The 13,796-nt window shown below is 44.4% G+C and overlaps 1 protein-coding gene across 2 annotated transcripts in view; it reads right to left on the reverse strand.

Annotated features, from left to right (window-relative positions):
• Nucleotides 1–13,796, reverse strand: part of ME3 (malic enzyme 3) — a 231,947-nt gene that overhangs the window by 62,170 nt on the left and 155,981 nt on the right. For both annotated transcript variants that reach the window (XM_004051940.3, XM_055355656.2), the window contains exon 5: nucleotides 5,585–5,660. In XM_004051940.3, the coding sequence (XP_004051988.2) occupies nucleotides 5,585–5,660 (76 nt within the window). The remainder of the gene's footprint in view (nucleotides 1–5,584; nucleotides 5,661–13,796) is intronic.

A 13,796-nucleotide genomic window follows, 5' to 3' on the forward strand; every position in this document is an offset into this window, starting at 1 on the left:
GCCATGAAAATCCAATGAGTTAATCTATGTAGAGCACTTGGCATCATACCGCATGAGGTGGATACGATGATGTGCTGCCCAGATCCTCCTGCAGGAATGAAAGAGTTATTTTCCCAGCTGTATCCTCAGATATCAGCCCACTTAGGGGAATTTCCTCTACTGAAGAGAGCCACCTTGTCCAAAGCCACACCTCCTTCCAAGGGCAGCCCCATATAGGAATCTAGAGACCCACTCCGCTGCCTCACTTCTGGATGCATTTGAAGGGCCATCCCAGGTCCAGAGCCTCCTCAGGGGCTCAGCGAGCCTTGCTTGAGATCTTATGGCAGCCCAACCTCTCCTTCTGCTCTATCCTGTTTCCTTCCTTGCCACAAGTGTTGACTGACAAAAGAGCACTCCCTAATACGTCTCTGAGACTTTTTTTCAGGAAATCTAACCTCTGACAATGAGCACAGAGTGGGGTTTAACACAAACTGGGCCAATGCATGATAGGTAGGCACTTGGCACTAGCAATCCACTCTAAGTATAAACACCTAAGTGGCTGTTTACAGAGGATGTGCCCAGTAGCAGAGGAGGGTCCCTTGGCTCTCAGCACCTCCTCCTGCGAAGCTTCTGGGACTGGGGTGAGGGAGAGATTTAGGAGCTTGGGAAAACTGTTAGGGAGGAGGCTATTCTCAGCTGGACCTTCCTATAGGCTCCAGGCAATGGCCACTGTGGGAAAGAGTCAGAAAAGCAGTTCTCACTCCTCTTTGTGATTTACGCTGGACAGCTCAAGGCAGCCTGGCTTGGCCCACCCCCTCCTTCCTGAAAAGCAAGTCCCACAAAACTTTGTGGTCTCCCCAGCCCTGGGCTTTGGCTCCATTTCCATCGCAGCCTACTTTTCTTACATTGCAGTTTTCAACTCTGCTTTCTTGCTGGGAAACCATAGAAAGTCATTTTTTACTTTCTGAGTTGATTCAGAGGCTCCTCTGAACCACTCCTCTTTCTAGGCAAGCAGCTAGCAACAGGTCTAAAGATACCTGTGCCTTGAAAAACTCTGTCTCCCCCGCTTAGCAGTTGCTGGAGAAGTGACTTAGAACCACAGCTCTGGGCTGGGCACCAACACGTAATTGTGGGTAACCTCAGACAAGTCACTTAACCTCAGTTTGCTCATCTGAGACACAACCCTACATATTCTTTTTTTTTTTTTTTTTTTTTTTTTTGAGACAGAGTCTCACTCTCTCCCAGACTGGAATGCGGTGGCCTGATCTCGGCTCACTGCAACCTCTGCCTCCCAGGCTCAAGTGATTCTCCTGCCTCAGCCTCCCGAGAAGCTGGGAGGACTACAGGTGCGTGCCACCACACCCAACTAATATTTGTATTTTTAGAAGAGACGGGGTTTTACCATGTTGGCCAGGCTGGTCTCAAACTCCTGACCTCAGGTGATCTGCCCACCTTGGCCTCCCGAAATGCTGGGATTACAGACGTGAGCCACCGTGCCCAGCCCTTTTTTGTTTTCGTTTTTGAGACAGAGTCTTGCTCTGTTGCCCAGGCTGGAGTACAGTGGCACAAGGCTCACTGCAACCTCCGCCTCCCGGGTTCAAGCTATTCTCCTGCCTCAGCCTCCTGAATAGTTGGGACTACAGGCGCCTGCCACCACGCCCAGCTCATTTTTATATTTTTAGTAGAGATGAGGTTTCACCATGTTGGCCAGGCTGTGCTCAAACTCCTGACCTCAAGTGATCCGCCCGCCTCAGCCTCCCAAAGTGCTGGGATTACAGGTGTGAGCCACCATGCACGGTCTCACTCCTACACATTCTTCAGGACCCACATTGGGGGTTTCAGAAGTCCTTACTCCAACTTCTCCCAGTGACTGTGGGAACAGAATGAAGTAGTGAAGAAGAGGTTCTGCATCAGTTCCCAAGTGCTATGAAAGAATGATGAGCAGAGACTCCCTACCTAGGTAGGGAGACCTTCCTCTCCACTTTCTAAAGTAACTGAAAAATACACATCAGAAAACAAGAAAGACTGTGGCTTGGAAATTCTAAACCTTTAAAAGGGCACCTAGGGGTGGGGGGAGAGGAACCTCCAGAAAAAGGCCAGTGGGTAGGGCAGGGAGGGGTCTGGGGTAAGCCAGAGGCAGTCCAATCAGCTCTAGTGGACCTGTTTACATGCCAAACTACAGGCCCAATATTCAGAGCTCCTGGCTTTTCCAGAGAAGCCAGAAATCCAAGTGCTTGGATATATATTTCTCATGAAATCTCCTGATTTAAAAATGTTGCCTACAAATTCAAAATGTTGGAAAACCACTAAGAGCCAAATCAAATATGTTTAGGTGTCGAATCATTTGACTGCTCATTTGTGGCCTGTGATTCCCAGGTAAGGGAGCCCCCTCAGGCCCTGACTGTACTGCGGTGTGGGCTACAGCTGCCTCCACCACCTCCAGTGATGACAATATCCATTCAAGTGCCCTTCGATGTGTATAGACTTTATCATAGTTAATCCTCACAATAGGAAAGCAAAGCTCAGAGAGGATATCTGCACACGCAGCAGGTAAGTGAAGCTTCAAGGCCAGAATCCAGGGCTGTCTTATTGCAAAGCTGGGTCTGATTCCTCTACATAGTCGCTGGGACTGATCTCCAGGTTTCTTCAAAGTGAGACAGGAATAAAGGATGGAGGTGGTCCCAGGCACTCACCTGTGTACTCTGCGGTACCACAGGGTGGGTGGGCAGCCAGTCACCTGTCTGCCCCTTGTCCTCTGGGGTCCTCTCTTTGGCAGCACAGATGCAGTGTACTGTCACTGTTTCTGGATCAGTCTTTCTAACTAGACTTCGAGCTCCTTGAGTATGGGCTCCTATACATTCTCTGTATCTGAACCTCCAGGGAGCTCTTCCAGAGTAGATGTTTACTAAAAGATGGTTGAATGCAACTGAATTCACTATCATGGTCCCGGATCTGCTCATGCAACTTAACATTCTCCTAGAGGCTCTGGATGTCTCTCTTATTTGGGGCCTGCTGAAGTCCTACCTCTTCCAGGGTGCCCAAAGCCCTGTTTCTCTTCCTCTAAAATCACAGCGGTTGTGGTCTTCATCTCTTTGGCAATTAGCATTCAGTATTTAGAAGGTTCTCAAAATATGTTTATTGAAGTCAATAGATATTTAGCTCCTAAGGTTCTATTTTGAAATTTACATCTTGGTTTCCCAACCATAATACGAAGCAATTTGAGGGCAGAGTCCATGTTTTTCTCATTTTGCATTCCTCACAGCAAGGCCCTTGATACAGTTGTGCCCCGATAAGAGGAACAATTGAAACCTGAAATTGAGTCCATGATCCCCTCACCAAGCCCCTGTGTCAGGTTGGAGGAAAGGGTGCCTTTTTGTTAAACAAAGGTACCTTTTCATCATTCTTTCTAGTTACTCATAATTTGCACAAAAGCACCGAAAATATTAGTGGAGAACCTCCTGGCACAGTATCTGTGACATGGAAGATGCTCAGCATGTCTATCAACTGAATTCATCCAACTCTGTGTAAGCATCTACTGAGTGCCTCCTATGTCCAAGTTTTCCCCATGGTTGAACTGTGCAGGAAGGTGAGTGAAAGAGATAACTCTACAGGACCCCAGCAGCATATCCACTCGGATTAGTCCATCCAGTAAGCTGGCTTCCCTTAATGTCCTCAAGATTTTATTATAGATTCATGCTAGACATGCTCTGGAAACTTGCTTCTCTGGGCCTGGGACCAAAACCTTCAGGGTCTGCAGGACATATACCTGGAGTCTAAGCAGATAAGCAGGAGGGAGAAGCACAAGGCAAAATGATACCCAGACACAGATGTAAAAAATGAGCTAGGACTAGGGCCTTGGCTATGGCTCGAGCCTGGCTCCTGAGAGCCAAGGTTCTGTCCCCAACCTGGTCTGTTTTTAAATCATATCATTCCCTGGAGAGAACCAGGAGTGGGTAGGACATAAAGGGAGGTAGACAGAAAGAAGCTATATTTGGTGTCCAGTGGAGAAGGGTGGAGGGGCTCAGGGAATGGGCAGGGAAAAAGAGAGAGAGGCCATGGTTCTCTCTTTGGCAGCACAGACACAGTGTACTGTCATTGTTTCTGGATCAGTCTTTCTAACTAGACTTTGAGCTCCTCAGATATGGGCCCATGTACCTTCTCTGTATCTGAACTTCCAGGGAGCTCTTCCAGAGTAGATGTGTTGGAGTACCATGGCCTCCCAGGCAAGGCAGGGTGATGTGAGCATTGGCCTTGGAAGTTCCTCGTACTATGCTTGGTCAGCACCAAACCCTCCCCAGCTCAGGTGCCAAAAATGCCCTCACCACCCAGCCAGTGGATGTTCTGCATTTTTGCCACACCCATTTTGTTTCCAGAAGTAACAATGGTCTTAGATACCAGAACCCCTCAAACTCCTCCATAGACATCTCTATAGCAGGAGGAGATCTGGGGATTTAGCCAGAGGCTAATACATTTCTACAAAGTTGCATGTTTTATGTATAAAAATTAACATCACTAGGCACGGTGGCTCACGCCTGTAATCCCAGGATTTTGGGAGGCGTCGATGGACAGATGACTTGGGCCCAGAAATTCAAGACCAGTCAGGGCAACATGGCAAAACCCTATCTCTGCAAAAAAATACAAAAAATTACCCAGGCATAGTGGCCCATGCCTGTCGTCCCAGCTACGGGGGAGGCTGAGGTGGGAGGATCACCTGAGCGCAGGAGATTGAGGTTGCAATAATCTGTGACTGCACTCCGGCCTGGACGACAGAGTGAGACTCTGTCTCAAAAAGAAAAAAAAAAAATTAAGGCAACTTTTGCATTCTATAATGTATATTGTTTGGTATACAGAAATGTTTTCTTCATAAATTTTTGAGTAAAATGGATGCTCCTGGAAGAAGTGGCAGGTTTATTTTGTCACTCTACATTTATGCCCCTCATCCCCACCCCCACACTGCTGTGTACTCCCAGGGTACACATACCCAAGTGTGAAGATATTGTCCATCATAGGCTTTTACTCTTGGTACAGAATGTCCTCACTCCACAGCCTAGTCTCTCCACTACCTAACTGTCCACAGCCTACCCCTAAGTTCAAGGCCCAGCTCCACTGTCACTTCCCCCAGGAAGTCATCCCTGAATCTCCTCAGGCTAAAAATCGTCATTGCCTCTAGAAGAACACCCTCAGTTCTTTTTGTGTACTTTATTTATCTCTGGACAAGTTCCACCTTGTTAGTCTTTTGTGCCTTTGGCTTATTTTCCATATAACATGTCAGCTACTCGAGAAGAGGGTCTATGCCTGATTTCTCTCTGCGTCTACCATGGAAACTGGCACCATATATTTAGCAAGGACTCAACACATGCTGAACATATCTTCAGACTAATAATCACAATAATGAAGGGCAATGTCACATGGATGCCTGGTTAATGCAAATCTCTGCTCTGTGGTGTATTTGTACTTGGCTATAACAGGTCTGTGGCTTAGGAATGGGGGGTAGTATGCTGCCTTCAGTGTCATAATGGCTCATTTTATAGCTGGAAATGACTCTGGTTTAGGCTGAAATGATTCACCCAACAATGATTAAATAGCAATGAAAACGGGATCATACCTTAATATTGTCTTCTGGCCAAGAATTCAGCATTGTTGCAAGATGACCTTTGTCATGAATGGTGATGAACAGTCCACTAAAAGAAATAAAACACGTACACACAGAGAAACCAGGCAGTCAGATTAGGAACTGAGCAAAGTCCATAGTACTAGGTATTGCATTAATTAAATTTGCCCATAGACCTGGGCAAGAAAGATTCCTGCCCGAGGCCCCAGCAGTTTAGAGGGTCATCCTCTGGCTTTCTTCCAATTGCTTCTCTCCACAGGGCAAGGAGTCCATGGGGCCATGGGGTGTGCCCACATGGAGCCTGTGCTCCCCAGAGTCCGTGCCCTTTTTTCCTTCCTCTAGACCAGTACCCAAGATGCCAGAATTCCCTGACCGAATGACCCCAAGGCTGATTCCAGGGACTGTTTGGGCCTCTTTTCTAGGTCCCTCCTCCCAAGTACAGACCACACTGCAGTAGCTGGATCCCTAGGCCTGAGTCCATGACTGAAACTTGGACACGTGGGTTGGGATGTTCAGACACATGTGCATGAGGTTCTTGCAGTGGGGGATGGAGCTGGGGATGGGAAGAGAGGTTAGTGACAGTCTTGAGCTACTCCATCATCACACACACACACACACGCATGTGCGAAGGCAATGGGGTTTGGCCAAGAGCAGACAGATACTGGAGGGGAATCAAGCTTTGAAAGCAGGAATTATACCTTTTGGGATGTGCAAGTTTGCAGCTTTTTGCCTGAAGGCAGTCCAATCTGCAGGCAACTTGGGGCAACAGGAGGCCAAAATCTTAATAGCTTGAAGTATCAGATAATAGAGTTGGGGCTAGAAGAGAAGCCAAGAAATGAAGAGAGGGTAGGTTCTGGAAGGGAATAAGCCGCAGAAAGGATAAACTCCCCAATCTACCCAAATTATTGGCTGACCACTAAACTATGCACACACAGGGGGATTGGCAAAAAAAAAAAGTACAGCTCGAATCTGAAAGAACCAAGCAGAGATTTAAGTTGTTGCTGATTAGGAGAGACAGAGTTGAGAATTTGAGTCCAGCCAAATCAACTCCCTCCTAGAACAAACATTACTCATCTGAGAAATAAAAGAGAATCCAGAGTCCATAGAATCTAGGGTACACTGAAGTCCATTGTAATATTCTGCTTACTTTATATATGTAAGAAATTTTCCATAATAAAAAAATTAAAACAAAATAAAACACCAAAAAAATCACTGAACCCCAAACTGTTCTTGACCTCCACATTTCTTGCCAGGACTGTTCTTTCACTCTCCTCCCTTGCATTGCCAAACTTCCTAAAAGCATTGCCTACACTAACTGCTTCCATTTGTTCATCTTCCATTCATTTCTTAACCCACTGCAGTATGTCTTGTCTCAACATCGTGCTACCAAAACTGCTCTTGCAAAGGCTACCAATGACCTTCACATTCCTAAGTGCAATGAACACTCATCAGTCCCCATTTCCTTTGTCTTCTTGGTAGCATCTGACACTTTTCATCACTCCCCTACCCAACTTTTGGCTTTTGTGACTCCATTTTCTTTGAGTTTTCCTCCTACTTCTCTGTGGCTCCTTCTCAGTCTCTTATGTTGGGTAAGTCATCCCGCCATTATGCATTAAAGTTCCTCAAAAATCTGTACTATGCCACTTTTTTTCTTACTCTTATTCTTTCTATTTGTGATCTTATAAATACCCAAGGCTTTTGGCCAATGACTCTCAAATATCTATAGACCAGCGTTTCTCACCTTTGGCACTATTGACATTTTGGGTTGGATAATTCTTTGCTGTGAGGGGTGTGGTTGTCCTGCACATTGTAGCATGTTTGGCAACATCCTTGGCCTCTACTTTCCAGATACCAATAGCACCTCTCACTACATTGTGACAACCAAGAATATCTCCAGATGTTGGCAAATGTCCCCTGGAGGAAAAAAAATTATCCCTGATTTTAGAGCCACTGCACTAGACCTTTTATTTAACTGCCTACCTGATATTTCCCTGTGCATACCTCAAAGGTACTTCAAACTTAGCATGTACCAAACCAAATTTATCATCTAATCTTCCACCATTATGACTCAAAGACAAGAAAAAACAAAGACTCAAGACAAAACTGATTCTCTTTCCTACTCCCTTTCTCAGTGAATATTTCCCCGACATAACTAATTTAACAATTCCAACCCCTTGAAATCATCCTTGATGGTCTCCTCCCTTCTTTTATACAACCCGTTGCCAAGTTCTTCATTTGTACTTTCTAAATAACTCCTGGTTCAAACACTTCTTTCATCAGTAACACTACCTCCTTTATCCACGCTTCCAATATCTGTTGCCTGAAGTGCTGCAATAACCTTGTAACATCCACTCTTGCCTCTCTCCTATTTTCTATATGCTAGTGAGAGTGATGTTCTTGAAATCAATGACTCATTGTTTTACTTCTTGTGCTAAAAATAGAATAAAGACCAAAGTCCTCAACATGCCTACAGAATTTTGTCTGGGTCTTGCCAACTTCCTTACTTCATCTTGTTCCACTCCTCTTCTCACTCCACACTCTTCAGCCACACTGGTCTTTTTCCATTCCTTTATGTGCCATGTTCTTCCTACTCCAGTGCTACTTTGAAACCGCCTTTGCAAAGATTATGACAGTGAGAGAAATCTAGCATGGCTGATTTCATTTTGCTTCTAGTCTCCCAGGCTGGCTGTCCTCACTCATTATTGGGCAGGGCCAGGCTAACCATGGGAGGAATTTAGTTTCTAATTTAACTTTGAAGCAAGTGTGATAATAGTCTCTCCATGAAACTGATCCCTTCCTTGTTCAGTTTTGGGGGCTGAAACTGCCTTTGTAAGACTAAGGAAAGGCTGCAAGATTAGGATTATGGAAAGGGCCTGACCTCTGCTGAAATGTAGGCATAGTTTCTATAATCCCTTACTGCTCAACAGCCATGTGGCTCGAGGTCACAAGATTTTTGACTTCCCTAGTTGCTCCTATAGATAACATCACTATTGTAGGACCTAAGATTGGTCTTTTGAGATGTTTTTCAGATTTTTGCATTCTGGCAACCAACTGACCCCACCAAGACCCATGACTCATGACTCAAATGGTCCTGTGGCCCCTACCTGGAGGTGGGCTCAGTGTGCAAGAACCATTTTCCACACTCTTATTGTTTCATCCCCAATCAGCAGTGCCCATTCCCTAGCCTCCTGCCCACCAAATTATCCATAAAATCCCTAGCCTCTGAGTTCTCAGGAGGCTAAGCCACTCCCTCCTCTCAGCTGCCTTGTATTAATTAAACCCTTCCTTTACTGCAATACCATGGTCTTCGTGAATTGCTTTTGTCTGTACAGTGGGCAAGAAGAACCCATTGGGCAATTACAAGTTCACATACCATTCCTTCTGCCTAATACGCATGCTTCTCCTCATTCTTTAGTTAATTCATACTCATGCTCTTGATAACTTCCAATTCAAAGTAGAGGCTCTCTCCTATATGCTCTCAAAGTACTCCATCCCTACATAAACAAACTTGTCACATTTATTTGTGTGGCTATTTGATTAATAATCCCCATCACCCTCATTAGACTGAACTTCAGAGGGCAAAGTGTGCATCTATTTTTGTTGTTATTGTTCACCACTATATCCCTAAACTTAGTCCATAATAGATGTGCAATGCACAATTTCTGAATAAATGGAAAATGAATACATGAAAGATGATAATGATAGTTGAGGGATGAGGATGAAAAGTGTTGAATAAAGCTGGAAGAGAGTTGGAACAAAGGCAACTTGTGTGTGTGCTATGTTGTATCATGTTCAAGGGATCATGTGGGTTGTGCTGTTGCCTGTGGCTTAGAGCAGGAAAATAAGCACGTGGAGATGGTAGATGAACCAGGAAAGAGGAAAACACCAGACTTTAAGACTTGGGGAGTGCAGGGCTCCATTTACCACACTAAAGTGGGGCAGGGTAGGTATTTGAATTAACTTACTCATAAGGTTTGAGAGCAAGGTCCAGGTGAAGGGTACCAGAATATGCCATCCTAAAATGTGTCTGTTTGACCTGTAGATTATTTTGAGCTAAAGACCATCTAGAATAACCAGAGGCAGGAAAAGCTCTAAAAACAGGGCACAAGTTTTTCTTTTGTAAAGGAAATTCACTTCTATAAAGGAAATCTCCACTTGCAGAGATGCCTCCTTCTCTCTTACCAGGAAGAGGAAGGCTCTTAACAATTCTTATCAATGGAGAAGGCAAACAAAGGGGTAAGATCCATGCACTATTTTAGACCTTACCAAAGCTCTGGTGTGGTTAAACACAGGATAGGTGTGAATACTTAAATTATCTGTCTACATTAAAATAGCCCTCTTTGTTGAAGATAAGAAGGAGAGGGAGGAGGGACACTTAAAATGAACATTTTTACATTTAAGTTTGAGGTACTAAAATTTCAAAGCTCTTTTCTCTTTTTCTACATGTATAATTTCATGCTCTGCTCTGCAAAAATAACACCTTTTGAAATGTGTTAAGAGCTTTTAACCACTTCTCAAAGTGCTTTTCCATCTATTGCCTAAACTGCGGCTAGCTACAAAGGATTTTGAAAGGATTGCCCTGGCTGGGGATTTTGAGATGTCTAGTCCAAAGACTTTATTTTATAAATAAGGACACTAAAGTCCAGAGAGGTGAAGTCACTTGTCCAAGGTCATACAGCTCATAAGCAGCTGGGTCCACCTGAACCAGGATCCTGGGTCCACCTGAACCAGGATCCTGAGTCCGATGCACTTTCCACTAATGCAGAATATTGGTTTTCTCAAGGATCTAGTTCTTGACAGACACCTAGAGGTGGGAAGTGTACCAAACAGAAATGCACATTGGGGTCCCTAATAGTTTTCTTTGAAGTATATTGAGGAAGTAAAATGTGCGGGGCTAGGGATTATGATGATAAGCATATGTATTGCAGGTCCCAGCCAGAACCTTGCCCATCCTTCCATTTCCTGGTAGTACTGCATCTAAAGCAGCTCAGAGAAGATATAGTACCCCCAGGGAATACCTCTTCAATGACCTCAGCAATGTATTTACAGATTTAGCCTATTTTCACTCAGAAGATACCATTTTCTCCAGCAGTAACTAGTGATGGGGTTGGTTCTTATCTGTTTCCATGATGATATGGTGGTTCTGGGTCCCCACCCAAATCTTATCTTGAATTGTAATCCCCACGTGTCAAGGGAGGAACCTGTAATCCCCATATGCAGAGAGAGGGAGGTGAATGGATCATGGGGGCAGTTTCCCACATGCTGTTCTTGTGATAGTGAGTGAGTTCTCATGAGATCTGATGGTTTTATAAGCATCTGGCATTTCCCCTGCTTGCACTTCTCTCTCCTGCCACCTTGTGAAGAAGGTGCCTGCTTCCCCTTTGCCTTCCGCCATAATCATAAGTTTCCTGAGGCCTCCCCAGCCATGTGGAACTGCAAGTCAATTAAATCTCTTTTCTTTATAAATTACCCAGTCTCTGTTATTTCTTTATAGCAGCATGAGAGTGGACTGATACACATGAGATTCTGATCACCTGAGGAATGCAGACACTAACCCCTATGCATTCCTTCTTAGTGGCTTCAGGAAGAATATTTAGGTGCCTCAGGAGGTGCTCCTACCTAGGCCTGCTTAGTTTCACCCTGAGATCTCAGACCCACAGGAGTTCCTGAGGCTGGAATGGGGATTTTCAAGTGATTTCCAATCATACGAAGCACTGACAAGTGATGAGGCTTCAAACAACTCAAGTGATGGTTCACAGAAATGTTAGAGAGAATGTAGCATAGACTAGGGGTTTAATGTATGTGCTTTGCAAATGCAGGCTCGAAACCCAGCTCTATTACTTCCTAGCTACATGGCTATGAATAAGTTACTTCCCTTCCTCAAGCTTCAGTTCCTCATGTGTAAAATGGAAGAAGTGACACCACCTGTACCATACACTTATTTGTTACAATGATTAAATAAGTCAATGTATCTTTAAAAAATATATTACAGTGTCTGCTGGCCCATAGTAAATACATAACAAATGGTAGCTCTTAGTGTTGCTGATCTTAGTGCAGAGGTTAAAAGTGTGGGCTCGGGCGTCAGATCGCCTGGGCTCAGATGCTGGCAAAATGTCCAGAGAGATATTTGGCTCATAGTAAGTATTTGGTAAATGTTTGTAAATAATTACAAATTAGGGTTTTAGCTAGAATCATCCATTTTAATATGCATGTTTGTCAGGAGCCATGATGAATAGTTATATGTGTCACTGAAATAAGAAGATGGTTGTAAATAAAGTATGGCAGGTAGAAAATCTTTCATTATATGGATCACTGCGTAGGAACAAAATAGAAGGATCTTTGGTGATGCACAATTGGGACTAATTTTCCATGTTCCCCGCAAAAGCTAATATTCAGTGAGAAAGAGATCAAGGAAAAACATGTCACACACAAAAAGGCAACATTTATTTTTATTTAATGAGCTTTTTTTGAGTATCTCTGTTCCAGGGACACTGGCAGGCCCTTTATGTACATTGTCATAATGCTCTTGCAACACTATCCAGAGGGCATCACCATCATTTTACAGATGAGATTAAGAGGTAGATCTGTGAAGGTGGAGGTGAGATTAGAACATAGGTCTCTTAGATCCCAGAAACATGGCCCCTATAGGTGTGTGACTTGGGACTAGTCACTTCACCTCTCTGTGCCTTAGTTTTCTCAGCAGTAAAATGGGGACAATGGTTTCTCCATTACGGAAATGACTGTGAGAATCAAACAAGGCAAATTTGCAAAATCTCTGCACACTGTAAAACCCTGTAGACACGTGAATCTTAATATTTGTCTAACCTCGTCCAGTATGGTAAGTCTGAAGGGGGTGCTAAAGTGAGCCTCCCTCAGATCCCGCTGATTTGGTTTCCTGGCAGCTCTTTACGGATGATTGGGGTAGTGATTTAGGTGCCAAGGAGCTCTGTGTATTCCACAGCTGGGTCTGTTTCAATCTTCTCTCCTTGAGAATGAGTCAAAACCCCTTTGACAGCTAATGTGACATGTTTAAAGTGGTATTATCCTGCTCTGAGGCACAATGGGAGGCAGGAAGGTGGGAAGCCACAGGAAGCCACAGGCCAGGCTCTGTAGAGGTGCAGAAACATTTCCAGCTTTTGAGCAAATTATAGGCTGCCCGGGGATCCCAAGGCGCTAAACATCCTGCAGTGAGTTACTGCAATCTGAACACTCATCAAGGCTAATGACTCCTCTGAGTCATTAGAATGCAACTTCTTTTGCTACTCCTAGAGCTGAGAACATGGGCATCTGGAATAGAAGCAGTCACGGAAATCTTGCTTTTAATAGCCATTAACTGGAACAGGACAAAAACAAAAATAATTTTAGCTACTGATTACTTCTCCCAAGTTTTTCCTGTTTACTTCAGGGAATCAATTTTGGAACTTGAGGGATGGAAAAATATATGGTGGATATGGCATGCTACCTACCTGTGGAATCCAGGGTTTAAACAAATAGATGTCTTGCTTTACATAAAATACAGTTTATTCCTGAAAAGTTGTGAGTAAATAAAATCTCTCTCTCTCTCTCTTTGTGTGTATATATATATATATATATGTATGTTTTGAGAGATGGAGTCTCACTCTGTCACCCAGGCTGGAGTACAGTAGCATGATCTCTGCTCACTGCAACCTCTGCCTCCCAGATTCAAGTGATTCTCCTGCCTCAGCTTCCCAAGTAGCTGGGACTACAGGCATGTGCCACTATGCCCAGCTAATTTTTTGTATTTTTAGTAGAGATGGGATTTCACTATATGTTGGCCAGGCTGGTCTCGAACTCCTGACCTCAAGTGATCCACCCACCTCAGCCTCCCAAAGTGCTGGGATTACAGGCATGAGCCACCGTGCCTGGCCTAATATCTATATCTAAAATTATATTGTATGTGTACTCAGGAGGTTGCTGTTTAAAGGGAAGCTACAGGGAATTGCTCAGGAACATACATCACTGTCCCCTGATTCGTGGCTTTCACATTTGGACTTTCCTACTTCCATTTCCAAAAAAGACCACAGGTTCTCTCTTAGCTGGTGCTTGGTCATCAGGGCCCACTGACCAAACGAGTGGCCAGAGAAGGGGCATGGCTTCTGCTGCATGGAGCTTTGGGTTAAGTACGCAGAGAGGGAAGGGAATGGTCATTTAACAAAAATTGCACTGAGTACCTGATCTATTCCTT

The sequence above is a fragment of the Gorilla gorilla genome, chromosome 9 (genome assembly GCF_029281585.2).
Source record: "Gorilla gorilla gorilla isolate KB3781 chromosome 9, NHGRI_mGorGor1-v2.1_pri, whole genome shotgun sequence".
Taxonomy (NCBI): domain Eukaryota; kingdom Metazoa; phylum Chordata; class Mammalia; order Primates; family Hominidae; genus Gorilla; species Gorilla gorilla.